General features: G+C 37.2%; 1 protein-coding gene across 1 annotated transcript in view; it reads right to left on the bottom strand.

Annotated features, from left to right (window-relative positions):
- Positions 1–27877, bottom strand: part of LOC149921398 (lachesin-like) — a 233106-nt gene that overhangs the window by 144672 nt on the left and 60557 nt on the right. The window contains exon 2 of the mRNA XM_090162682.1: positions 23327–23448. Within this exon, the coding sequence (XP_090018808.1) occupies positions 23327–23448 (122 nt within the window). The remainder of the gene's footprint in view (positions 1–23326; positions 23449–27877) is intronic.

Genomic DNA, 27877 nt, shown 5'->3' with positions numbered 1-27877 from the left:
AACGCCCTTAAGACCCTTAAAAATAATAACTATCATACAGTCAACGCGTCTTTTTATCTTCCAATATTTATTTAAATGACAATGCCAAACTAGAAGAATGTTTTCGAAATTGACAGAGGAAGAGATGTTTTGTAAGCCAATTTAAAAACAATTAAAAAAGGAGAACCGAAGGGGAACAAATTAAACCGTGGTTCGCAATTAGGCCGCCAGGATATTTCCCTCCTAATTTGAATTCAGCGTAAAAAGAATTGGCTCATTAGGGCGCCCTGTAAAAAGGAAAAGTCTAGACAGAGTTTTAGTTTCTTAAGTGTAAACAAAGATGGCGCTTAATGATTTTGTCAGACCCAAAGACAAGCCGTATTAAAGGTGAAAAACTAATTATGAGAATTTCATATAACTGGTATGTCCGGTTGTGCTAGATCTTTTGATACGTTACTACTTCATTTTAGAGATAAATTGTAGTATTAATGTGGTCATTTCCGTATACTAGTTATATATATAATATATAAAATATATAAGTAATAAGATATAAGATATAAGATATAAGATATAAGTAATAAGATATAAGATATAAGATATAAGATATAAGATATAAGTAATAAGATATAAGTAATTGATATAAGTAATAAGATATAAGACATAAGATATAATTTATGATAAATAATATAAATATAATATATAATATATAATGTATAACATATAATAAATAATATATAATATATAATATATAATATATAAAAATAATGTATAATATATAATATATAATATATAATATATAATATATAATTTATGATAAATAATATATAATATATAAGATTTAATTATTAATAAATAATATATAATATATAAGATTTAATTATTAATAAATAATATATAATATATAATATTTAATATTTAATAAATAATATATAATATATAATATATAATATATAATATTTAATAATTAATAAATAATATATAATAAATAATATTTAATAATTAATAATTAATAAATAATATTTAATAATTAATAAATAAAATATAATAAATAATATATAATATATAATATATAATATTTAATAATTAATAAATAATATATAATAAATAATATTTAATAATTAATAAATAAAATATAATAAATAATATTTAATAATTAATAAATAATATATAATAATTAATATTTAATAATTAATAAATAAAATATAATAAATAATATTTAATAATTAATAATTAATATATAATAAATAATATTTAATAATTAATAAATAAAATATAATAAATAATATTTAATAATTAATAAATAATATATAATAATTAATATTTAATAATTAATAAATAATATATAATAATTAATATTTAATAATTAATAAATAAAATATAATAAATAATATTTAATAATTAATAATTAATATATAATAAATAATATTTAATAATTAATAAATAAAATATAATAAATAATATTTAATAATTAATAATTAATATATAATAAATAATATTTAATAATTAATAAATAAAATATAATAAATAATATTTAATAATTAATAAATAAAATATAATAAATAATATTTAATAATTAATAAATAAAATATAATAAATAATATTTAATAATTAATAAATAAAATATAATAAATAATATATAGTATCAAAAGCCTATAATAAGAGAAGCCTCTAACTCCCTATACCGCCAACGTAAAACTTTTGAAACGTCTTGTTTTCGACACGGAGCAAAGAAGAAAATAGTTTTAACATTTATTACCTTTATAATGTAGAAATTAGCAAGTTCAATCAAAACGAGGCGAGTCTCTCAAAATTTAAAATTCCCAGCAAAATCCTACGGGAATTCTACGAGCTAAAATGTAAAGAATCGTCTGCATTTTCCAAATGTTTACCCCGCTACTGCTCGTGTATAAATCGAGGGTCTATCCAATCATTCCAATGATAGAAATTTTGTACATCTGATTTCAGATTTCAAGTGATTTCATTATTTAATTGATTAAAGTTCTTAAAGCTACTAAATTTACGTGATTTCAAGTGATTTCACTGCTGATTTGTACACCCGAACGAGGGGTAAGACACTCTGCGAACTCGGTGTACACTGCCGTACCTTTGACAGTACTAAATGGAACTCGCAAACTCTTGAAAATATGTACCTTTAACAGTGCTAAATGCACGAACTCGGTGTACAGATTATCTGAGACTGTCTTACCCCTCGCACCCGAAGTGGTTTGCAATACAAGTTACGCACATTAAGAAGAGTTACCTTGAAGCAGTGGAGGCGATCCTGCAGTGGGGGTTTCGGGGTTAGAGTCCCTACAGAAAACCATTATGGGGCAGAGACCACAAAGGGGAAAATGTTATCGTCATACCGATCCTATTTTAGCCATTTAAAATGAATTATTTCCTCATTGATTAGCAGGATAGTGAAAAATAAAATACGCGTGGAATGGAGTCCCGTAATTAAATGGACTCGCTAGCAGTTAACTCGGAGGGTGGTTGTCAAGATATTTGAAAGAAAGGAAGATATTTTATTTATAAACGTGTAGATCTGTTATGGCAATGTTACAGTTTATTCACTGCATACTTAGCTAGGGAAATTTCAACCCTTCAACGTTCAAGGGTCTTATAAGATTTACTTTAGTTTTTCACTGATAGAATAAAGATTTTTTTTTAAATATTATCGCCTCAATAATATCTGACATATGCGCAGTTAGACGAAAAAGTAGACTAGGAGGGTACTTAGACGTCATACGTAAGCGTGACCCCGGTGACCACCACCTTGCTAATAGTTATTTTTAAAACCGATAGATAGCGGTGTGGTTATTGATAAAATACGAGAATATGTAGAAAAGTCCATAATGAAAAAGGAAAAAAAGCTAAACCCTAAACCAATTTGAAGATATTTAAAAACTTACAAATAGCTCGTACCGATAGGTCTTCGAGCAAACATAACGACGCGAAACTCGGACCAAATAGATCTTCGAGTGAAAAACTAATTAAACTAAGTAAAAAAGCCAGAAATTCCAACGGTAGACCGGTTTCGTCCTATTTGGGACCCATCAGTACCGTGTGGGAAATATGGCTGGCAACTATTACGCCGAAAAGAGAAACTAAGCCTAAACATTAAATATTTAAAAATGCGTTGCATAGCAACGGAAATCCGAATAGGGGGAGAGTGATGGAGAATAATATACAGGGTGCGCAATGATTTTTAAATTCCAAACATTATAACCGAGGCCTAGCACAAATATAGGTCCCAAAGGCGGGGAATTCATTTCCTCGCCTTAAAATTTTCGTCGATTTTAAAAGTAGATTACGAGCGAAATAATTAAGGGAAAATTATGAAAGTAGTTTTAAATAAAACCTGGAAACTTACTAAAAATCATATGAAAAATTCAAAGTTGAGTACAAACACTAATATTATTAAAAAGTCTCCGAATTGCAACACAGTTAGGAAAACAAATTCCCGTAGGAAAAGCATTAGCGAGAAAAAACAATATTTCGAATGTTGAAAAACTACTTAAACTAAACGCTAAACTTTTAACACGTTTAAACTCTAAACGTTAAGCCAATAACATGTTTACATGCTAAACAGATTAGCTTCTTAACATGTAAAACACTTAAACATAAACGGCCTAAATATGTTTAGGTATTCAATGTGTTTAAAACTCCGTTGCATTTTGATGTTTTGATAAATGTTTAGATTCTAAACATTGTTTTTTCTGTGAGGCTGCAACAAGAGCAAAACCAAGCAGCAGGGACTTTAAATACTGTTTAAGTTTACTTTTTTACACTGGTTACCTCGATTGGTTTACAAAGACCTTTTTTACCTATCACACGAACCCAAACCTAAATGTTCGCATTTCCCTGCTGCTAAGTTTTGCGCTTGTTGCAGCCTATTTCCAGGGGCTAGTAGGCCACCCTTTAGAGCTCTCTGGCGCTCTTTTGACTCACCGTAGAAAAATGGGGAAAAAACAGGCATACTTCTCAACTCACCCCCTGCAACTCCTTAAAATATTTGCATTTCCTTTGAAACACCCTGTATACGAATTTTAAATTTCGTGTGGTTATTACAGCGCCACCTGGTGAAAACCTTAACGCTAAACGATAATTTAACTGGCCCGAACTTGTTTCTTCTTTATCGTTCACTTCAAATAGACTTAGTCGGGTTGATCCAGTTTCGTCGGGGTATAAGGCGAGGACATGTAGGGACTTCTTGTAAGGAAGCGAGGACGGGGGGGGGCAGGGGGGGGGCTACGAATTGTGTGTTTCTTCCTTTTGGGCCGTTTCACGCGAGCTCTCTGACAAATTGCAAATTACGCGTACGACCTGTTTCGCTCCTCGTATCCTCATTAACGTAACACGGGAGATGTGCCAGCAGCGCCCCCTGGCCGAAAGCGACGACAGGAGTGACGGGGTTCCAAAGAGGGGAGCAAGGGGCCTTAGATAAATAAAAGGCAACGCGGCCAAGACAACATCCTGGGGTAGGGAAAATAGTAAAAGAAATATTCCCGGTGAGACTTGTAGCAGTGGCGAGGCTCTTAGCGAAGGCGCCAACACCGTCTTCTTGACGGGTTTTATTTCGACGCCAGCCCCCCCTCCCGCGTGACACCCCCGTAATAAACTTAGCCGAGCAAGAATAAACATCGATTCTCCGTCTCTAATTAGGCCCGGTTCCGACCGCCACCTAGCAGCCCCCAAAAATATATTTATATCCTTCTTCTTTTCTATCCTATATGTGTGGACTGACTGGGCTGAGGTATCGTCGCAAAGCCAAAAACATTTTTTTTTGTATTTTTTACTTCGAAATAAAAATCTATTTCTCAAATTAATAGTCTGATATGGCTCGGCGGGACTGATGGTCGGCTAGCACTTGTAAGTTTCCCATGATTATACTAGTTTCAGTGTAGCGGGAGTCAGGGCTATGGTATAACTTTATAATATTATTATTATTAAAAATAATTTTTAATAACATTTTATACTATTTTATTTTATTATTATATTATATCTATTTTATTTAGCTAGCTTTTTCACTTTAGAAGACGTTAAGAATTATGTTCAAAGAGGTTGTTAGTCCGAATTAGACATAATTAATTTGACGGAAATTTTGCATTCAAACGTACAAATTGCCTCGTCCAGCTTGTTTATTTTGTCCTTATTTAGTCCTTAAAGCTTCGTTGCTGGAGCCGAATCAAATTTCCAGGAAGCCATCCTAATGAGGCTACTGTAATTACCACCCAGATCTTTATATACAGTACTGTACGTGTAGCTTCGATTGATTTTGTTTTGTCTTGAGAGTCTAATAGCCAACCTTGGCTCATTCGATTTTAGGCGCGGTCTAATCCATTAAGAGAGGCTGACCCACAACGGACGGACGGGTTTTAGTTTTACCTTGATACCTTCATACAGTACTACTACAAGGTTATGTTAAAAATCTCTTAGGAGAGAAGTATTCACGTACACCTTTAAAATGAAACTCATGCCTTCGTAGGCTGGAGACAGTTTTTACTAGGGATGTGCGAATAGTGGTTTTAGGTAATCGAGTCGGGTATCGAGTAATATTGAAGTCGAGTCGAGTAATCGAGTACCTGATTATTCAAGTCGAGTAAATAAAAAAAAAATCGAGTAATATTTTTAACGAGTCGGGTTATCGAGTACTTGATTAGGAGCTGGTTTTATTCAAGTAATTACGAAATTAAATTTAAAAGGAGTATAAAGTAACTTTCAAAGCTGAAAAATATTCCTTTAATTTAAATGAACCACAGTTTCCACAACTTTGTAGGTACCGTATTTTGCACCTCAAAAAGTTGTAAAAACCCCTCTTTGAAATTTGAAGCAACGAGGATAGAAAAAACAAATACCCGAAGATTTCAGAGAGCAGCTTATTCGAGTAATCGGGTACCCGAATATGCAATTTTTAGGTACTCTGTAATCAACATGTATTCTCCAATTACTTATTCGAGGCCGAGTTCGAGTACTAGACCTCAAAAAAGGCCGAGTACTCGATGATGTTCGAGTACTCACACAGCCCTAGTTTTTACTTAAAGCGAATTTACCTACAAACCTACACCATAGTTTTGGCTTGAGAGAGTTATCTACATAATAATATCTGAACGCTTTGCAAAGATATAATTTTTCATAACTATGCCCTTACGATTGTTTTACAAATGGCGTTAGACGATCGCTCGACTTTGAGCCCTTTTTTCAGAGATTTACGTAACAAATCTGAAAATTAGATTGAGAAGAAAAAATATAAAGTATAATAAAACAAGTTGGCAAGCCAAAATATACCTCTCCTCGGAAGAATTGTCCCTAGTGGTATTAATTTCTCGAGATAACCCTTAAAGATATATCTCCGCAATTTAGAGTTATTTGTTAAACATATTAACCCATTTCTATCCCGCCCGGTATTAATTTTTTATTATAATTAAAATAATTGAGACGAAACGACCAATTTTAATTTATTCAGAATATCATAAGTTAAGTAGTTACAACAGTAAGTTAGTCGTACTATAACAATGCACAATTGAATTAAACCCTTTTACAGAACAAGTTTATCAGTTAAATATAATACGAAGCAAATTTTAATGAAATAAATATCTACAGAGGCTTTTTGGAATTACTCGCTTACGAAATACTTGCCGCATCTTTAACGCTCATTTTATTTCAACACTCGCCCTTGATGAAGATACCGTAGATATCTGGTAGTGGACGACTCGTTCACTTCCCGTTGACGTTGTGACGCATACCACATGAAAAAGACCAATGCCGTCCAATTTCCAATATCATATAATGACTCGCACACCCAAGAAATCATTGACTGCGTTAGAAATCGTAGATATCCAAATATCCACACCAAATGTATTTACAAGAAGCAAAAACCTTACCATCAACAAAGCACAGAGAGCCACTTGACTAACCGCCAGCTCTTAAAGCAATTAACGTTAAATTATCTCCTTTGAATTAACAGAACTATATATAGGTCGTTAAGAAAGTGGACCACCCACAGGGTCTACCCTTTAACCCTCTAATCTCGGCTGACTGCGCTAAAACAAGATTTAACCTTTAAAAAATATCAGATTAGGCCTTCATAAATTCATTAATAAAAAAAGACTTTATTACCTATTATGCTTACGATGCCTGTCTTAATTTCAGTGAATCTAAGCAGCTATCGGTGGTTCTGTGGTAGAGCGCTCGACTGCCAAGCCGAATGGTCTGGGTTCGAAACCTGGGTGGCGCATTTGTTGTTAATCAATAGAGAAACGCTAAATTAGAATTTCTTCGATGCAATAATTTCAATTTCAATTCTATTTCAATTAAACCAAAATTTCGTACTCTATTAAATACGCTTCCGATAAAGCTGAAGGTCTAATTTTCAATAAGGCGTAACAAGTGTCGGTGGTTCTGTGGTAGAACGTCCGCCTGTCAATCAGGAGGTCTCGGGTTCAAATCCCGCCCGATGCGATCGCAAATTGATACTAAGACGAATACCGTGTACAACTGGTGGAAACCCTGCCATTGGACGTTGAGAGGTAGCATTACACTCAGCACTCGGTCCGTCCCAAAGTCATTAAGAAGAAGTTGGAGAGAAAACGCCCATATAAACACAACAGATTCAACATGCACATCCATCAGAACACAAACACAACAAATTCAACACTCACAACCTACGCATTAACATTACAAAAACGTAATACACCAAACCGTCACGACGGTGAGCGCAAAAACACCATCCGAACCAAACCGCAAATGCATCCGTTAACGCTCACCGTCACACGGTGGTTTTGCCAACCCTTTGAGAAACTGCGTACGCAGTGATTACACTTTGCACCGAAAATGCGAACGCGTTCGCAGTTATGACAGACAGACACACCCACAGACCCACCCACAGACCCACCCACAGACAGACACGGTCGTTGTATAACCCCTCCTAGGGGACTTTGTCCCCTCGGAGAGGTAAAAATTGATGTTTTCTAGGTACAAAGGTCTTAAGATCTTTTTACTGAACTGGTACGTTTTCAGTTCTTCTTTTCTTCAAATATTTAAATCAATATTTTTCGTCAAATAGTTTTTACATTCAGGTGAGCTATATATTTAAATTTAAATAAGTCAGGCCTATCATTTATGATAAGTTGTTGTTAAGAAAAGCTTATTTGTGGCGTTCCTCGGGTATCTTACACAGTGGCGTCGTCAGGGTTTCAAGATTTGGGGCTCTTGAGCCTTTTTCATAAGGGTATCTCAGCTATTCAAAACGTGTAATCATTTCCTTGATAATTATCAGATAGATTAATACCATTGGCCCCAACTTAGGCCCAAGTAATCTAACGACTTTAAATGCCTTTGATTACCGTTAACCTCAACAAGTATTTATGAAAAGGGTAAACCGAACTCGGGAAAAACCCCTTTAGCCAGTGGCAGTGGTGGGCATTTTCTCTGTTACCACTTTTCGAATATTCACTTCAAAAGAAGCAAACATTTATTAAGAAGAATTTGACGTTTCACTTCAATAAGAAATGCTAAAGGCGCCTTCTCCACCGAGTTTTTTCCCCTAAAAAATCGCGCTTTCGCCTCAAAAGCAAAGCTTCTTCTTCGGCTTTATAGCCAGTGCGAGAAGCAGATGTCGAAATGGAAAATATATAGGCTTCTTTTGGTTCAAGAAGGTTTTTTTACATAAGACACATTTAAGTTCGTGCCTGTGTTAAAACGCGTTCGATGAGTTACACTAATTAAATTAAAAAACTACCTGTGTTTTATTAAAAACAAACTTCCATTCTTGCCATGAATATGTTTGCACTTTGTACAATGACATATTTCATTTACGTGAATTTTATTTCTGAGTACTCTTTGGGGCGCGTCATGCTGAAATTAATCGGCAAGTGAAGCGCAAATAAAATCTTTAACCGAATGCTTCAGGCTCATGTGCTACTGTAGACTTTATTAAAAGGTGAGTGTTCTGAAGAAAACAATTTTCTAGCAGTCGAAAATCCGCTCGTTACTTATCGCCTAGTCGCCGAGAGGTAGCGCTTAGTCTCGTCGAAGTTGTCTATAGTATTATCATAAGTAACATAATACCAAAAAAAAATGGCACGCCTGTCAGACCTGTGGCGGCAACGCAAATATACAAATGCATTAACTAGAAACTAAATTTTGCGCGCCGACGATTTGACGAAACTACGAGTGTCTAACAATATTTGTTCAGTCGAAATGATAAATATAAAATATTGACGATATATAATCAGGACTCCAGCCTTTTCCTCTACAGGGTGCTGCGGGGCCCATTGGCGCCAGCCTGTGCTTTACCGCAATGCTCTTACTACTCACTCGCCGTTGGCATGATTCCAGCTAGGAGCAACAAACACAACACCCCACACAAGGAGAACGCAACCCGTCAAAAGTCGTGGATTTTCTTGTGTAGATTTTTTATTGGCTTGACGCTTTAGCGCCTGCTGCCATCGGAAGGGGAAAATTCCGAAATTTTCTTCCTCCCCGGCCGTAAAACGTTCAGCGTAAAGGCTCGTGACGCGCATCCTATGAAATTCGTACGCAATCCTTCGTTAGGGTGTTTAAAGGCTGCCTGCGTTCTCCTTGTGTTTGTTGCTCTTAGATGCCAGCTTAGTCGCTCGCTCTACACTCACTAGACTCGAGAGCTGATCCAAGGGCCCGCGCAACACCCGGTATAATGTGAAAGTTTTTAACCCTTTTCTTCGAGGGATACCGGATTGGTAGAAATTTAAATTAGCAAAAAGAGACCTACAAAGAAAACCATTCCGGGTTGTGGAGCTGTAAGTCCTTCCACTAGTTTTAAATTGCTGAAAAAATGGTTGTACTAAAAAAAAGCATAGCAAAGGCTAGAAGTGCCATACTTAAAATTAATTGAGTTACATTTGGTAACAAGTTGTGAAAGGGAATTTAGTTCGTCAATTGCCTGAAATTACGTTTCAATTATGCCCCGCAATTATCACTACCCTCGGCATATCAAAATAGAAGCAGCAAAAACAAGTATTTTTCCTTTTTTTAAGAAACGCGCCCAAAACACCGATGACGGCCAAAGCTTTGAAATTCTATTACTCTATACGCTAAGGTAAAGCGAAGCAAGGGATACTGAACAGAATGTAATATTCTAACATAAATAAAATTACATACAAATAAAATTACCCGAAAATTTCACAATAAAGTTACCTTTATGCACCTTTAATATAGAACAAGTTTGCCCAGGCCGTAATATTAGTTCCACATCGGCGTATTCGGGTGGGCAAACCCATACACCTTTAGTAGACACAGTGTGTCAGAATTTATAGCCCGGTGTACCTAGTAACAGAGACCTTACCACCGGAGGCCTATCATCATAGTGCCCTACGCCAGCGTCCACCTAGCCCGACAGGTGACAAATCCAGCATGGGTAGCAGTACCCTACTACTGATGGTCACACCTTTGACGCAAGCCACTCAACCCAGCATAAGGTGCAGCAATGGGTGGACCAATCCCCACTTCGCACACAGCAGTGGGATTAAGAATGGATGCTGTAGCAACTACAGCCGACACCCTACCTACACAGGTAAGGAGTCAAACCCTTTGGAGAGAGCTCATAAAGGGGAACGACGAGCACACAGCAGTCCAAGTAACCCGGCACAGCCGGCACCGGAGATCCCGGTGTTGTTCCAAAAGGCCAGGAAACCGCCGTGCCCGCATATGGAGGCCCGCCGCCCCACAGCAGGCTACCCAATCCGCCGAGGTGGCCAGTTTGCACGGACCCTCTCCGTTAGCCTGAGCCGAAGCTCAGTATCCAGCCCAAACCTGACCGAAGTCGGCAGTGAAGATAGGACCATTTGATCGAAGCTAACATCTCCCAGTGCGCCACCGCCCTTATGGGTTACAAGAGCCGGACCCCGACTCCCCGGTAAAGCCACCAGTTATTGCACACTCCGACCCATTTAGGGCCCCTTAGTAGACACAGGTAGGGAAACTAATATGGCTATTGAGGCCATGTGATGTCCTATCGTTTGATATATAAATTGCCATCCTAAGTTAAAGAGTGGATGCCGCCCACCCTCAGGATACGCAGTTGGGCAAACCAATACAAAAGCTGTTGAGACCATGTGATTTCCTATCGTTTGATATATAATTTACCATCTTATCGGGGGTGAATTATCCATTGGGCAGAGTAGACACGTGCCTAGGGCGGAATTTTTCTAGGGGTGCCTAAACTCTGATAAAGACCCAAGATCCAAGTATTTGGCTTGCCACTACTTAGTTGACCAGCCCGTTAGACAATGCCTAGGGGCGAAAACAATTTCTGTGCCTAAAGGCGCCAAAAGGGTTAATCCGCCCCTGCATCCTATGGTAAAGAGTGGCCACCGCCCCCCCCCCCTCAGGATACCCTGGTGGGAAACCCAATACAAAAGCTGTTGTGGCCATGTGATTTCCTATCGTTAGATAGACGGAACGTATCAAAGCAAAACACGACGAACATAATTCTTTTAAATTATTATTATTCTTAAACTGGGATTCAAATGTGTTTTTTTAGGAAATTTATATTAAAAATTTGGGTAGTTTAGGCACCAAAAGTCATGCAAATTCGGAAATTCATAAAAAATACCCATTAATTTAATTTTGCAGAACAGAAATTAATAGGATATGTCCTTCTCGAATTTTATATTATATCGGTGATTAAATTGGTATTTTCATAGAGCAGATATTTATTATGGATTATTAACAACTGCATAAATAAAAAGTACTATCCTAAGTTAAAGAGTTGACGGCGAAGAGTGCGTATTGTTATTAAAGGGGGGTCGAAATTGTGCCCCCTGTCTACCTGACAGACCTGAAACTGGCCATCGGTAAAAGTTGTGTAGCCCCACACTGTAATTCATACTTCCCGCCACGCCCATGTCATCCTTCGTGTAATCCACTGGGTTGGGGGGAGGGAGGCGAAGTTTGAGGTTCACTTGACCTTAATCGCCGTAATATACGTAAAATAACGCGGAAAAAGGAACGGCAATTGCGACAACTTAACTAGCCAAATCGCCCCGCGTCGCTAAAAACGACTAGAAGTTCCGAGTACAGATTCGAGAGAAAGCCGTGGTTCGCTTGGTAAAAGCGTCGGTTTATGGAAATTACGCGGCCAGCAGCTATCTGGGTTGAAATCCCGGTGTCGCCGATAATATATTTTATAAAAATTATTTTTCGCAGCTCCATCTACCGTGTCGTCGCTTTTCCACGCCAAACAAACAAACTACAACACTTAACGACATTCCATCCATAGCAATAGTCCCACTTCGATATATATATATATATATATATATATATAACTAAAAACTAGTTATTGCGTACGCTTATCTCGTTGATTGTTGTTTCAAGTGTGTTAAGACTTAAAGTTTAGCCCCACGTTCCTCGTCCCGAAGTTCTGACACGAATAAATAAGATATTAGGTCGGAAAAAATTAAGAAATTGTGTTTTATATTATTTCTGACAATTGTTCTTTCTTCATAAATATACGTCTTTAACGTAGCCTTTTTTCAAACTGAATTGTATTTTAACTGTAATTGGTTTTTTTCGCCTAATTCTCAAATCCTTATCATTTTATCAAGCGTAACTGAACTAATACGCCTCTATCATGCGCTATAGTATTGGTACCAATAATAACTTGCTTCACTTTTTATGAATAATGTTTGTGAACTTAATTAAATATGGTTATGAAGTGATTTAAAGGTCGTAGATGGTGATCGAGTAGATATATGACACGGATGGAGGTCCCCCAACGTTTTTTTATTTGAGCAACCCAAATTGTTTTAGCGGAAGAACAAATCTTGCCTGTAACCGAGATGTGTTTTATTTAACGAAGCAGTTCTCAATTTCTGAACACTATCTGGTGATCAAACCGAGCGCTTTCCGTACTTTCGCTTCGCGCAGTGAAGAACTAAAAATGCTTCGCGTACGCTTCGTTGTGAAGCATTGTGAAAAATGCCCACCACTGGCCAGTGGGGCGAGAGACTTTTGAAACTCTACGCGGATATAGTCGTTCCGAGATTTCACCCTGTGGCAAAACCTGGGATCGAAAGTTGCACGTTTTGCTCCGTCACTTAGAGGAATATAAGAAATATATTTTTTGTAGGGCTCGGCGTTGGGATAGGAAATTTTCCGTTCATTTCTTTTATATCCATATCCGAAAATTATCCAAATAAGAACTTATTTGATGCATATTAAATTGTATAATAGTCGCGAATAATATCCATAAATAAACGGGGTAGGTACATTTGTTCGAATTTCCATCGTCCGAACGGTGGAACAAATGATCGAATTTCATTCGTCCGAACCGCCGAAATAACAAATTTTTCAATTGTTCGAATCGGTAGCATCACTCGTCCGAATTCTGTCGCTAAATTAGTATTTCTTATTGCTGTTTTTGTTTTGTCCGGATTTTTTTTAGTGCAAGAATAAAAAATAAAAAACTACATTGTAAATATCGTTGTTTGTTAGTAAGTGGGAATTGCGTTGAAAGTTGTGGATATTTTAGGTTAGGTTAGGTTCATGATAATGTTACTATTTTCTTATATTAACATTATTTAAAAAAAACAATTCCTAATGTTCGAAAAAACGGACAAACGATTATTCTAACTAATGAAATTCGCCAGTAAAGTTAACATAAATTGAACGACTAAATCACCAACAAAAGCTGTGATAAATTTTTCGGGCAAATGAAATACGTTTTCGGACGTACGATCCTGTTTTCCGGCATTCGGACAAATGATCATTCGGACATTTGTACCACCGTTCGGACCAATGAAATTCGAACAAATGTAATAAAAAAAATGAACAGTTAATCAAATTTTTATGATTAATTGAAATCTTGGCGGTTGGTTTATCCGTTTCCCCAAGCTCTATTTTTTTGAAAAAAAAAATATGTGAACTTAACTATCCTTAGTAATTATAAAATTATATAATATTATTTATTTTTTGAATGTAGGATTTTGCGCGAAATTGAAGGAGATACTTTAAAAATATTTTGGATGCACTCAACCGGCCCATGACGCCACTGATCGTTCGGTATAAAACTGACAAGGAGACTACCCGAGGTGTAACACACCGATTTGGTTGAAACTCGGGGGTTAAGTAGGCCTTAATGAATCATGAAAATTTCAAAAAATAAAAGTTTCCACGGGCATTAGTTTTGCCATGGCAACCGAAAATGTTTTTGACAACACAAAATGGAAAATTCCTTACCGAAAAAAACCTGGGATTTTGAAAAATTCTAAGGGTGTGCCCCCTTGGAAAATTTTATCAATTTAATTTTTTTTCCGTCAATTTTGATAAATTTGTTCTAGTTTTTGCATTTTAAATTTTTGGAAATATTTCCAAGGGGGCACCCTTAGAATTTTTCCCAATCCCATTTTTTTATCGGTAAGGAATTTTCCATTTTGTGTAGTCAAAAACATTTTCGGTTGCCATGGCAAAACTAATGCCCGTTGAAACTTTTCCTTTTGGGAATTCATTAAGGCCTACTTAACCCCCGAGTTTGAACAAAATCGGTGTGTTACACCTCGGGTAGTCTCCTTGTGAGTCTCTATTTAACGAAATCCTGCTTTCCATCATCTGATTCTCTTCTCAGTGTCCATTCCGCCTCCAAGATTGATTCTCGGAATGTTCCTGTTCTCGAGAACAGGAAAGATGTTTCAAAACTCTTTCGAGCTCTAGGCGCGAGGCATTGTCTGGCAGATTTATTTTCATCGAGTTCATTTGGGAGCCTACTTCATCGCGCCAACTATTTTATCTCGGAAGGTACGCGCAGGCGCACGGCTTTTCTACCATGCAATTCATTTTAAAATAACGATGAAGAAAGATATTTGGCGCAGTTGTATCCAAGGTGCACCAGGTCCAAAATCTTTTACGGCCAAGAACTGTTATTTCGTAGCCTCCTTTCTTTTCTCCCAATGGCCAAAAGCGGCACCAAAACGGGCCCGATTTCCCCTGTACGTATTTCGTGAAAGCTTTCGGTCATTAATCGTCATTCAGTGTTATTTTTTATTTTTACGTTGAGCGCCGTCTTGTGGATTGTCCGTGTTATGATAGGGTTAAACTAGATTTTGATTATTTATATATTCTTATATTTCATAAATAAATCTGATAAAAGATCTTATAAACCCAGAATGGTTTAAGCTGCGTTATTGGCCCCAAGGCTAAGCAAAGCTATACTTGTTTCGCATTAAGTTTAAAAATAGTTCCAGGCCATAATTAAAACGAGTTTCACACTAACTTTAATTTTTAACCAGTTTTGATATAGTTTGGCACCCATTTAGGATTATTTTCGCAACAGTTCAAGATTGGTTTGTCAGCAGTTTAAGATCAGTCTCCCCACAGTTTAGGACTAGTTTCACCAAACCTTAAGATTAGTTTCGCACCCATTTCATACCAATTAAAGATTAGTTTCGCATCGTCAAAATTTATTTTTTTCTGAAACAATTTTATTTTATTATCGCACAGTTTTAGAGACTAGTCTCGCACTAAATTAAGTAAGGCACGTCTAAGACTTACCAGTCTTCGCTGCCGTTTGAAATTATTACTGAATTAAAGACGTGCATCGTACTGTGTAAAAAGTAAATAATCCTAATTTCAATTTATTCTTAGTAACTTTAAAAATTCGCCGTACGTGAAAATTAGTTTATAACCAACTTGTTCTTATTTTTTCGCCATTTCTTTGGACGTTGAAGAACTCCACGAACTCCTTTATGGAGCGCTTACCAGTTCTTTTAGTTATTTTCTCGTCGATAAACCATAAAATATGGGGCCTCTGTCTATATAGTAGTACATCGTTTCAACAGATCGCCTCCGCGAGTACACGCTATCTAAGTTTTATAGAGCGATCACTGTATATTGTAGACGTACCGGGTGATGCGTTTCCCCCTGAACTTGCCCGAACGTCCCCTCAACGCCTACAATAGAGAGCTGCATTTGAATCATGAATTTTACCATTCCCGCCCATTCCCGTTCAAACAATATTATGTCCTTTTAAATATTTATTTTCGAACCATTCCCATTCCATTTGGCACGCACGTTCTCATTTCCAGCCTTCCCCGTTTCTATTTCCATTCCATTTCCGTTGAAATATTTATCTTCCAACCATTCCCATTCCATTTGGCACGCACGATCTCATTTCCAGCCTTTCCCGTTTCTATTTCCATTCCATTTCCGTCGAAATATTTATCTTCCAACCATTCCCATTCCATTTGGCACGCACGATCTCATTTCCAGCCTTTCCCGTTTCTATTTCCATTCCATTTCCGTTGAAATATTTATCTTCAAACCATTCCCATTCCATTTGGCACGCACGATCTCATTTCCAGCCTTCCCCGTTTCTATTTCCATTCCATTTCCGTTGAAATATTTATCTTCCAACCATTCCCATTCCATTTGGCACGCACGATCTCATTTCCAGCCTTTCCCGTTTCTATTTCCATTCCATTTCCGTCGAAATATTTATCTTCCAACCATTCCCATTCCATTTGGCACGCACGATCTCATTTCCAGCCTTTCCCGTTTCTATTTCCATTCCATTTCCGTCGAAATATTTATCTTCCAACCATTCCCATTCCATTTGGCATGCACGTTCTCATTTCCAGCCTTTCCCGTTTCTATTTCCATTCCATTTCCGTTGAAATATTTATTTTCCAACCATTCCCATTCCATTTGACATGCACGTTCTCATTTCCAGCCTTTCCCGTTTCTATTTCCATTCCATTTCCGTCGAAATATTTATCTTCCAACCATTCCCATTCCATTTGGCACGCACGATCTCATTTCCAGCCTTTCCCGTTTCTATTTCCATTCCATTTCCGTTGAAATATTTATCTTCCAACCATTCCCATTCCATTTGGCACGCACGATCTCATTTCCAGCCTTTCCCGTTTCTATTTCCATTCCATTTCCGTCGATATATTTATCTTCCAACCATTCCCATTCCATTTGGCACGCACGATCTCATTTCCAGCCTTTCCCGTTTCTATTTCCATTCCATTTCCGTCGAAATATTTATCTTCCAACCATTCCCATTCCATTTGGCATGCACGTTCTCATTTCCAGCCTTTCCCGTTTCTATTTCCATTCCATTTCCGTTGAAATATTTATTTTCCAACCATTCCCATTCCATTTGGCATGCACGTTCTCATTTCCAGCCTTTCCCGTTTCTATTTCCATTCCATTTCCGTCGAAATATTTATTTTCCAACCATTCCCATTCCATTTGGCGTGCACGTTCTCATTTACAGCCTTTCCCGTTTCTATTTCCATTCCATTTCCGTTGAAATATTTATCTTCCAACCATTCCCATTCCATTTGGCACGCACGATCTCATTTCCAGCCTTTCCCGTTTCTATTTCCATTCCATTTCCGTCGAAATATTTATCTTCCAACCATTCCCATTCCATTTGGCATGCACGTTCTCATTTCCAGCCTTTCCCGTTTCTATTTCCATTCCATTTCCGTTGAAATATTTATTTTCCAACCATTCCCATTCCATTTGGCATGCACGTTCTCATTTCCAGCCTTTCCCGTTTCTATTTCCATTCCATTTCCGTTGAAATATTTATTTTCCAACCATTCCCATTCCATTTGGCGTGCACGTTCTCATTTACAGCCTTTCCCGTTTCTATTTCCATTCCATTTCCGTTGAAATATTTATCTTCCAACCATTCCCATTCCATTCGACATGCATTTTCTCATTTCCAGCCATTTCCTTTTAAAAATATATATTCCCATTCCAATTCGGTTTAAATATTTATCTTCCAGCTATTCGTATTTCTTGACATACATTTTACAATTCCCACCCATCACCTTCCATTCTCATTCCCGATTCAAAGTATAGCGTCCAGATGTAAATTCCAATCCGGACTATTTGCGAATTAAAAAAATTCCTTTTCCCATGTTTTACGAGAATGAAGATCAATCTAATCACCGCCTATTCCCCAGGTATTCCCACGACTACCGTGGTAAATGGTAAAACCCGGTCTCGATGCCTATCTCTACCCCACAATGAGCGTTGAAATTTTTTTCACTGTGCCACTGGCTTCGTTCGTACAGTAATACCGTTTTACAGCAAAACTTGCAATACACCCGCGTGATGCGGCCAAGCACGGGATGATTCCAACACGTCACGCAGCACCCTGTATTCTATATATAATATCGACGAGGAAAATTTACATAAAGGTTTTACAAGCGAAAATACAGACATATAAACTTAAGCTTTTATAGCTGTTTCGGTCCTTGTTGGACGTCGAAGACTGTCATTTTTCATTTCGTAGTACAAGTATAAAGATCCACCGGCAGATACTGATCTTTATGTATCTACCACCGTCCCTTCAATCGTGCCGGCTACATTAGGCCATGGCACGCACGGGGCCAGTTATGGTCCCTCTATAAAAGGATTTTTTGGGGGTCGGGTGAGACGTGTTGCGTATACGAGATAAAGTACTTAAATTCATCCCGTAGTTTTATTTATCCGATACTTTAGCGTACAAAATCGTTTATATTCGCGAGTCCATTTGCAAAAATGTTATCATGTTTTTCCTCAATTTACTCTTAATATAATATAATAATATTTAATTTTTTACACGGGTTTTATCTTTGTTTTATTATTGTCTATTTTATAAGTTACTAAAATAAAATAAAATAAACGAAAGCTTTGAAATCGTTATGGCAATAGGTTTTTTTTCTTATATTTTAAAACTTTAATTCTGGAATAATGAAAATTTGTGGTTTCACCTACAATATCTGGTTAAAGGGATTTTCCCGCGAGTTTTTTCAGATTATCCTTTCCATAAATTTTAACTGAGGTTAACCGTTATATTGAGTGTAGGGAGCTGTATACTCGCTTAGCATGAAGGACTGGCGACTACCCTAATACGCTTCGTAACCCAGTCACCTGATTTAAAAGGCATTAAAGGTCTCTAGATTACTTCGGCCTCAGGTGGTGCATTGGGTAGCAGTATAGCTGCTTTTGGATATTATCATTTCTTATCAGCTAAGGAGGATCGATTATTATAATTGAGGTCTGTAAAACGGTTGTAGGTACATTTGTTCGAACTTCAATCGTCCGAACGGTGGAACAAATGTTCGAATTTCATTCGTCCGAACCGCCGAAATAACAAATGTTTCAATTGTCCGAATTGGACAACTTGTTTGTTTCATTCGTCCGAATCGGTAGCATCACTTGTCCGAATTCTGTCGCTTAATTAGTATTTCTTATTGCTGTTTTTTTTTTGGTCCGGATTTTTTTTAGTGCAAGAATAAAAAATAAAAAACTACATTGTAAATATCGTTGTTTGTTCAAGTTGTTTTTTCTTAATTGCTGCGATATCTATATATTGTATATTTTACTTCATATTCGTATTAATATCGATAATGGCAACTAACTTTAAATTTGTTGGTCGTTGTTTATGTTTCGAAAATTTTCTTTACGTTAAGGACAAGTCTGGCAACGGGCCGATATAGTAAGTGGGAATTGCGTTGAATGTTGGGGATAATTTAGGTTCGGTTAGGTTAGGTTAGGTTCACGTAATGTTACTATTTTCTTATATTAGCAATATTTAAAAAAAAAACAACCAATTCCTAATGTTCGAAAAAACGGACAAACGATTATTCGAACAAATAAAATTCGGCAGTAAAGTTAACATAAATTGAACGACTAAATCAACATAGATTGAAACTACCAAAATATATAGTTTTAATTTTTTTATGTTAAGAAGTTAGTTTTGCCTTGGGTATTAGCGTAGCTGATTATTATTATTATTATTATTATTTTTTTTTATCAGAAGTTTATAATATCTTTACTTTTTTACTATTCATATTTTTTCGATGAAATATTTTCAGAAGAACGAATTAAAAGGTATTTCGGAAGCTCTACTTTTCTTTCGAAACGTTTTTCTAAAAACAAATATTTTTCACCATATACAATGTTATTCCCTTCAGAGGATAGTAAATATTTATATATTTTTCACCCTATATAATTAATATTATTCCCTTCGCAGGATAATAAAGATTTTAAAAAAATTATTTATAAATAAATAAATATATATATATATATATATATTTTGATCCTCGGTTTGTCATTCCCCTCTGAAACTGCCTTGTTTAATTTTAATGACTTAAATAGATACTTTTATCGTAGGAAATATTTAAAAAACTTTTGTTAAGAGATATATTTACACCATGGACAATAAATTAATAGGACAGGTTTTCGATGCCCTTCCACAGTGCATTTTATTTCTCCCCGCGTATCAATCAGCTCGAGAGACTCCGAGGGCGTATTGCAAGGTCGTTTGTACCACGTGATCTTAAAATTTCAAAATGGCAATCTAATGCGGTTGGTATTGTTACGTAATTTTTGCCCTTTATATTTTAGTAATTTTTAATTTTGGTTTTTTAATTCAATAAAAACTATCAACTGATATTTAGTATATCATGTTTAATCTATAAAAACGTGAAAAAATACCTTTTGGCGTAAAAATGTACTTTGTGTTTATCTTTTTTCTTTTTTTCGAACAGTATCGTCCACTCTTATAGCGATACTTGTTTTTTTTTTTTTTTTCAAATAACCTTGGACGACTACCGTAGTGTGATTTGTTTACGGGGACTAAAAACCAGGCATTTTACCGATCCTCTAAAATCTACTATCCATTTTTACACATTACTGATTTTATTTTAAACCAGGCACGTTTCAAAACATAATCCCTACAGCGATATCGAGAAACACTTTCCATCATTTTTAATTTAAATAAATATACATTACATATCGATGAATACGAAGAAAGGCCAGCTGTGTAAGTAAACCCAACTGGGTTTCTGAGTCAACTCGAAACTGATTTTAACCCCGCGGGCGACTTCCTATCTGCAGTATGGGACATAAAGGCTTTAGAAAACGAAAACGAGTCGGATATTATACTGATCAGCAGACAGCTATCGCGACGGGATGAGATGGAGAAAGGTTTTAGAGTTGGGGAGAATCCGACGCTCCCATTCCGCTCCGGTTCCATAACTCGATTTACCTTAGTCGACAATTTCTATTTGGCCGCCATCGGAGAATAGCTCATTGAAATCCTGTTACGACGATGACGACGGCAGACCACGTGACCGGAGAGATATAGTCCGGAAACGAGATAAAGGGCGAGCCCCGGCTCTCTCTCGTATTGCCAAGTAAGCGCCCCCCCCCCGCACGATCCCCCGCTCCCCAACCATCTTAATCATCCCACGAACCCCCCGTTACATAAAGAACCCAGTTGGGGTTTGCCGTTATGGGGGAAAGGCTATCTCGGAAGAATCACGCGACGCGAGCGCGGCCGTATCTGTCACAGCGCGGCTCACCACGCTTGGTTAATTTCCTGGACCCCCGAGGAAAGCGTACAAATATAATAAGAACGACGGATCCCGGTCCTGCCTGAAAATATTCTTCGCGAACCGACGCTACTTCTTAGTCCCTTTCTAAGTTTTCAAAGCGTAAACATATAAACACGTGACCGGGCAAGCTCGGGCGAGCTCGGGTGAGTTCGGGCCGGATCAGGCTGAGTCGAGCAGACTTCAGAGTCGTCTTTTTTAAAGATGTCGGCGTCCCTTGTTGAACCTCCTTATCAAGTTCGCTCCGTCAATTCGGGTTAAAACAATTTCGAGTCGGTGACGCTGACGGCGGGGAAGGAAAGTGATAGCGTCCGTTCAGGAGGACGCTCTGGTAAGGGACGCGGCTCGCGCGAGTTGGGGTTTTCGGTCGCTAGTTTCGGGATATCTTTCGGGGGCATACGACTAAAACGAGACGGAGGCAACGGAGAAGTTAAAGGGCACTCTTACGGTTCAACTACCTTTCGCAATTAGTTAGAAATGTAGGGAATGAAGCGGGCCGAAAGGGGCTGAGAAATGATTATAAATCCCCTTCAAGTAATAAGCTATACTCGATTTCCGAAATCGCGGCCGGCCGTTGTTCGCACTCTATTATATTACGCCGTTATTGCAAACCCGGTTAACTCCGGGTGAGAACCGAGGAGGTCCCGGTGAGGGGCCCCCTCCCAGCCAAGGACCCGGATAGATCCAGATTTAGCCGGACAAACACTCTCTAAGTCCAAAGAGGATTTTAAGACTTTCATCTATAACGGTGTATAACGTTCCATATACCTTCTCGATAGACTCGAGACTGAGTCTGTCCTTCTCCGGAATAAAGCCACAACCCTCCCGTCCCTTCGCGAGTAAATCCTTTACGGGCTTTCAACGAGGCTAAGTGGACCGTGAATGAGGTATTAGTCAGCGATAAAGTTTAAGGGTTAAAACCCTTGGCACCCCCGTCCGTCCCGTTCCCCCGTTATATAAGAGGTTCGACGGAGCAATTAAACTTTAAAATGAACTTATAACCACGCTAGCGTCGTCCTATACCAGCAATTTTCGGCGGTGGCCAGCTTTTTTGCCCGCTATAGAATGACCTTAAGCTATACTAAATCCTTGGAGCGTTTAAGGGGTTTCCGAAACTTTGGAAGGTCCTTTAAGAATTTTTGGAAATATTTTTAGGAGAAGAACGACTAAAATCGCTGGTGGTTTAAAATATTCTAGCTAAGCGAATATCTCGCGATAAAAATATTCTCTAAAATACCTGAAAAGCAACACTGTGCTCTCGCAGCGGTTTTAATCGATTTAAACTAAACTAGATGGCGCTGTCATTGTAGGCGGAGTTTAGTAATAATTTTAAAGTTCGTCAACTGTTTCCCATTGGTTCTTTTTATTCCCTTATATGCCTTTATTACACTCGAGATTTGCGTTTATTGGACCAATATTCCAACAGCTGCCTTCGGAAAAAGTACACAAATTTTTAGTTCGGTCAAACTTGGAGTGACTCTCGTAGATTTCATATAGAGAGTAGATACGAAATCGAGAAATCGTTTGATAACACTCGCTACGATTGCTTCTTAACGTAACTAGCGCCAATAACTCATTAATTTAATAATTCTAGCTACTTGTGCAAATTAATTTAGGAAAGAAGAGTAAAAGAATACGAAATTTAAAATGTGCACAAAAATTTTAACTTTCGTTGTCTTTTACTCTTCTTTTCTAAAATATCTCCTTGCTTATTTTAAACCTGTAACTACAAATGTGAAATTCATTGATCTATCATATAAAGAATAAAGTTCTCCATTTCATGACTTGACTGGTAAGCCTACCGATTTAGACCCATTTACCTTTTAAAAAAACCAGGAACTCTGGGTTCCCTTACATTTTTGGTCCATTGGTAATTTTGAGCGAAAGTTTACAACAACTGCCACTAGATGGCGCCGAAACTCTAAAACATGTATTTTAAGTGGTCACCAAAAAGTATTAGAATGATCTCTTACCTTATATTTACCCAGGTTGTCGATGGCACACGGCATTCTGGCGTCTCTTCCAATGGCCACAGTGACATTTTGTATTGGTTCCGTAAATTTCGGTTCTGGACCTAGGGCGACTGCTTCTTTACCTGCAAAATACACATTTAATTACATTAACAATTATAACTTGATGGATGTTGGAAGGCAGGTTGTTTTCCAATTTTAGTGTTTAAGTTTGAATCCTTAAAGGAGAACGGCCAAGCTTTTACAAATATCGGCTTATTTGCATATCAAAAGATCAACAAGACGTTCTATATACTTACACGTACTTTATTTTGTCTTGAAAAACGCAAAATAACGCCAAGTATTTGGGTTTGAATTTTCGCCGCCACCTTAGTGAGCGATTTGTGAACTGTCCTAACTTTTTAAATCGCGCAATTTAGGCTTAGGTCTCGTATAACTGGAACGCGCCACGCGTGCAAAACAAATCTTTCGCGTCTTCAGCAGCGCGCGCTTTTATGTTGTTTTTCTGTCTCACCGATTTGTCAAAAGGTGTCGCGGCGGACGCGCGCTTTTCAATTTCCCGAAATTTATTTATTTTATTAAAAATTAACCACTTAAAATTTTTTGATGCGGTTTTCGCCATACATTTTAGTTTTTAACGGGCTGTCTAACTGGTTAAAGCTTGACCGTTCCCCTTTAAGAAAAGTTTTTTCGGAACAACGAGAAACGTTTAATAGTAGACGGCGGTAATTTATATCTTTTACTAGGAACGCAATCTATTTTAGTGCAAAAAAGACAAATCTTTTATAATGTCTTATGTAAAATTTATAAATAAAAGTTCAACTCAGAAAGCATTCAGCATAAAGAAAACAAGTTGGCAAGCCAAAATATACCTCTCCTCGGAAGAATTGTCCCTAGTGGTATTAATTTATCGAGATAACCCTTAAAGATATATCTCCGCAATTTAGAGTTATTTGTTAAAAATATTAACCCATTTCTATGCCGCCCGGTATAAAATTTTAATTATAATTAAAATAATTGAGACGAAACGACCAATTTTAATTTATTCAGAATATCATAAGTTAAGTAGTTACAACAGTAAGTTAGACGTACTATAACAATGCACAATTGAATTAAACCCTTTTACAGAACAAGTTTATCAGTTAAATATAATACGAAGCAAATTTTAATGAAAGAAATATCTACAGAGGCTTTTTGGAATTACTCTCTTACGAAATACTTGCCGCATCTTTAACGCTCATTTTATTTCAACACTCGCCCTTGATGAAGATACCGTAGATATCTGGTAGTGGACGACTCGTTCACTTCCTGTTGACGTTGTGACGCATACCACATGAAAAAGACCAATGCCGTCCAATTTCCAATATCATATAATGACTCGCACACCCAAGAAATCATTGACTGCGTTAGAAATCGTAGATATCCAAATATCCACACCAAATGTATTTACAAGAAGCAAAAACCTTACCATCAACAAAGCACAGAGAGCCACTTGACGAACCGCCAGCTCTTAAAGCAATTAACGTTAAATTATCTCCTTTGAATTAACAGAACTATATATAGGTCGTTAAAAAAGTGGACCACCCACAGGGTCTACCCTTTAACCCTCTAATCTCGGCTGACTGCGCTAAAACAAGATTTAACCTTTAAAAAATACCAGATTAGGCCTTCATAAATTCATTAATAAAAAAAGACTTTATTACCTATTATGCTTACGATGCCTGTCTTAATTTCAGTGAATCTAAGGAGCTATCGGTGGTTCTGTGGTAGAGCGCTCGACTGCCAAGCCGAATGGTCTGGGTTCGAAACCTGGGTGGCGCATTTATTTTTAATCAATAGAGAAACGCTAAAGTAGAATTTCTTCGATGCAATAATTTCAATTTCAATTCTATTTCAATTAAACCAAAATTTCGTACTCTATTAAATACGCTTCCGATAAAGCTGAAGGTCTAATTTTCAATAAGGCGTAACAAGTGTCGGTGGTTCTGTGGTAGAACGTCCGCCTGTCAAGGAGGTCTCGGGTTCAGATCCCGCCCGATGCGATCGCAAATTGATACTAAGACGAAAACCGTGTACAACTGGTGGAAACCCTGCCATTGGACGTTGAGTGGTAGCATTACACTCAGCACTCGGTCCGTCCCAAAGTCATTAAGAAGAAGTTGGAGAGAAAACGCCCATATAAACACAACAGACTCAACATGCACATCCATCAGAACACAAACACAACGAATTCAACACTCACAACCTACGCATAAACATTACAAAAACCGTAATACACCAAACCGTCACGACGGTGAGCGAAAAAACACCATCCAAACCAAACCGCAAATGCATCCGTTAACGCTCACCGTCACACGGTGGTTTTGCCAACCCTTCGAGAAACTGCGTACGCAGTGATTACACTTGGCACCGAAAATGCGAACGCGTTCGCAGTCCTGACAGACAGACACACCCACAGACCCACCCACAGACCCACCCACAGACCCACCCACCCACAGACCCACCCACCCACAGACCCACCCACCCACAGACCCACCCACAGACAGACACGGTCGTTGTATAACCCCTCCTAGGGGACTTTGTCCCCTCGGAGAGGTAAAAACACGAAAATAATTAATATTTTTCACGGTTTTTATATATTTTGAAATTTTTATCTGTTATTCCTTTGGATATTTAAAAATAGTACTCTTACAACAAGATTGAAGATTAGGTGGCACTAGAAGTTAATAATATAACTCTTACGAGATAAGTTACCCAAAACTGTTCATGTTACCCGCTTTAAGCATCGTTCTTATCAATTTCTCATTATATGTCTTTATTATAAATATTTTCTTTTATGACCATGGTTGACTAAATTAATAATTATTAAAAACAAAGGATCTGCTACTTCATGGTTTATTTTTATTGTAAGACGCGGCTGAAGAAGGACCTCGGTCCGAAAGCTCCCGAGTGATTTTAATTAAAATAAACCATCAAGTAGCAGATCTTTTGTTTTTAATAATTATTAATATGTCTTTATGATTGGGTAGAAAAGTTACTGAAGAAGAATCAAATCACGTAATACCCAAGTTAAATTTTGAATTATGATTTCACTCCTATCAACTTACACATTTCTGGTAAAACCTAATCTTTGCTTGTTCATTTTAAAAATTAATTCTCCCCCAGGCTGCCCATTTTCATTGTCGTGCGGTATCTCCACGCAAAGCTTTACTTGGCACGGTCCGATGCTCGTGATCCGAAGCTAACTCTACGGATGATGGATTTTAACACCTCTGGATGTATTGAGAACGCATTTAAGCGACACGCCCATTGACGGTGGCGACCTCTAACGATAAAATGTTCAATTGAAGCATCAAAAACTGTACTTGAGAAGGATACTGATTAAAAAGTTTCGCCGCTCGCGTGTTCTGAAAAACCAGAAGAGCCTTGGACTAAAATCGCTGAGATAACGACGGTGTGGTGTAGCTTATTTTTCTTTATTACGGTATCTACGGCATCAAATCCTATAGAAATAAACGTGAAGAAATTTCTTGTAAAGGTCGGGGGGAAATATAACTTGGTACTTATAAAGTTTATAGCCATTTCTCATTAAAGATTCATTATGATTTCCCACGCGGAAAGGAGTTTGCTAATTAAACAACCCCCTAACGTTTCGACTCAGGGCCATTTTATTTCGACCCTGCCAAGGCCAAAAATATTTATAACTGCGCTTCTGAAGAAAATGATATTAAAACTATATAATTACATTCAGCGAAGTTTAGGGTTGGTCGTCATAACGCTAGTTATATAGTTTGTACGCTTAAACTAACCAAGACCAGAGGACAGAGCCTTCTTAATGTTTCATTTGTTCTATAAAGACAATGGAAACTTTTGGCCTCACTTCTCTAGGGGAAAATTTGGTCGGTTGTGGAATGGAAATTATTCTTTCATTCACCCCTTAGCGTTTAGAAGTTGAATATTTTAAGACTTTGTTGAATATAAATAAGTAATTAGTACGAGGGAATTGAGATAAAGGTCTTCGCGGGGTTTTTTTTGGAAGATATTGAATTATAAAACAAAGTCGGAACTAAAGCTGCTCGAGATCCAAATTTCAATCGCAAACATTTCCGCGTAGCACCATAAATAATACATTGCTTTCTTTAACCGCTTTTTGTAGACCGAAGCCTGCGCTAGTTCACCTTCTATTAAAGCCTTTTCACAAAGCCAACATTTTGACCTACTTTGTTGGTGATCATCGCAAAGACACTTTTCATTTTCGTTAACACTCTCCACTATTAGAAAATTACAAAAATATCCCTACAACTAGGAAATGTCAAAAATGCATTAATAAAGATGTGAAATAAGAATTAATTTATTTTTGTGTATTCAGAAGGATGTTGATGAAATATCAAAAACTGGAGAAAACTTTGTCAACAAAAGCCCAAGACCCAGTTTGGTCACATATTTTTCACAAAAAATGTTGCCCAGTGCCAATCGTCGTCTTGAAGTGGATTTTGCTTTCAGCCGACGCAATATTATTTAAGTACATGTTGACCTTTTTAACAAATATAATCA

This window comes from Leiobunum rupestre, chromosome 11 (assembly GCF_980474605.1).
Source record: "Leiobunum rupestre chromosome 11, qqLeiRupe1.1.hap1, whole genome shotgun sequence".
Lineage (NCBI taxonomy): Eukaryota > Metazoa > Arthropoda > Arachnida > Opiliones > Sclerosomatidae > Leiobunum > Leiobunum rupestre.
This window is presented reverse-complemented; position numbering and strand designations above follow the sequence as displayed.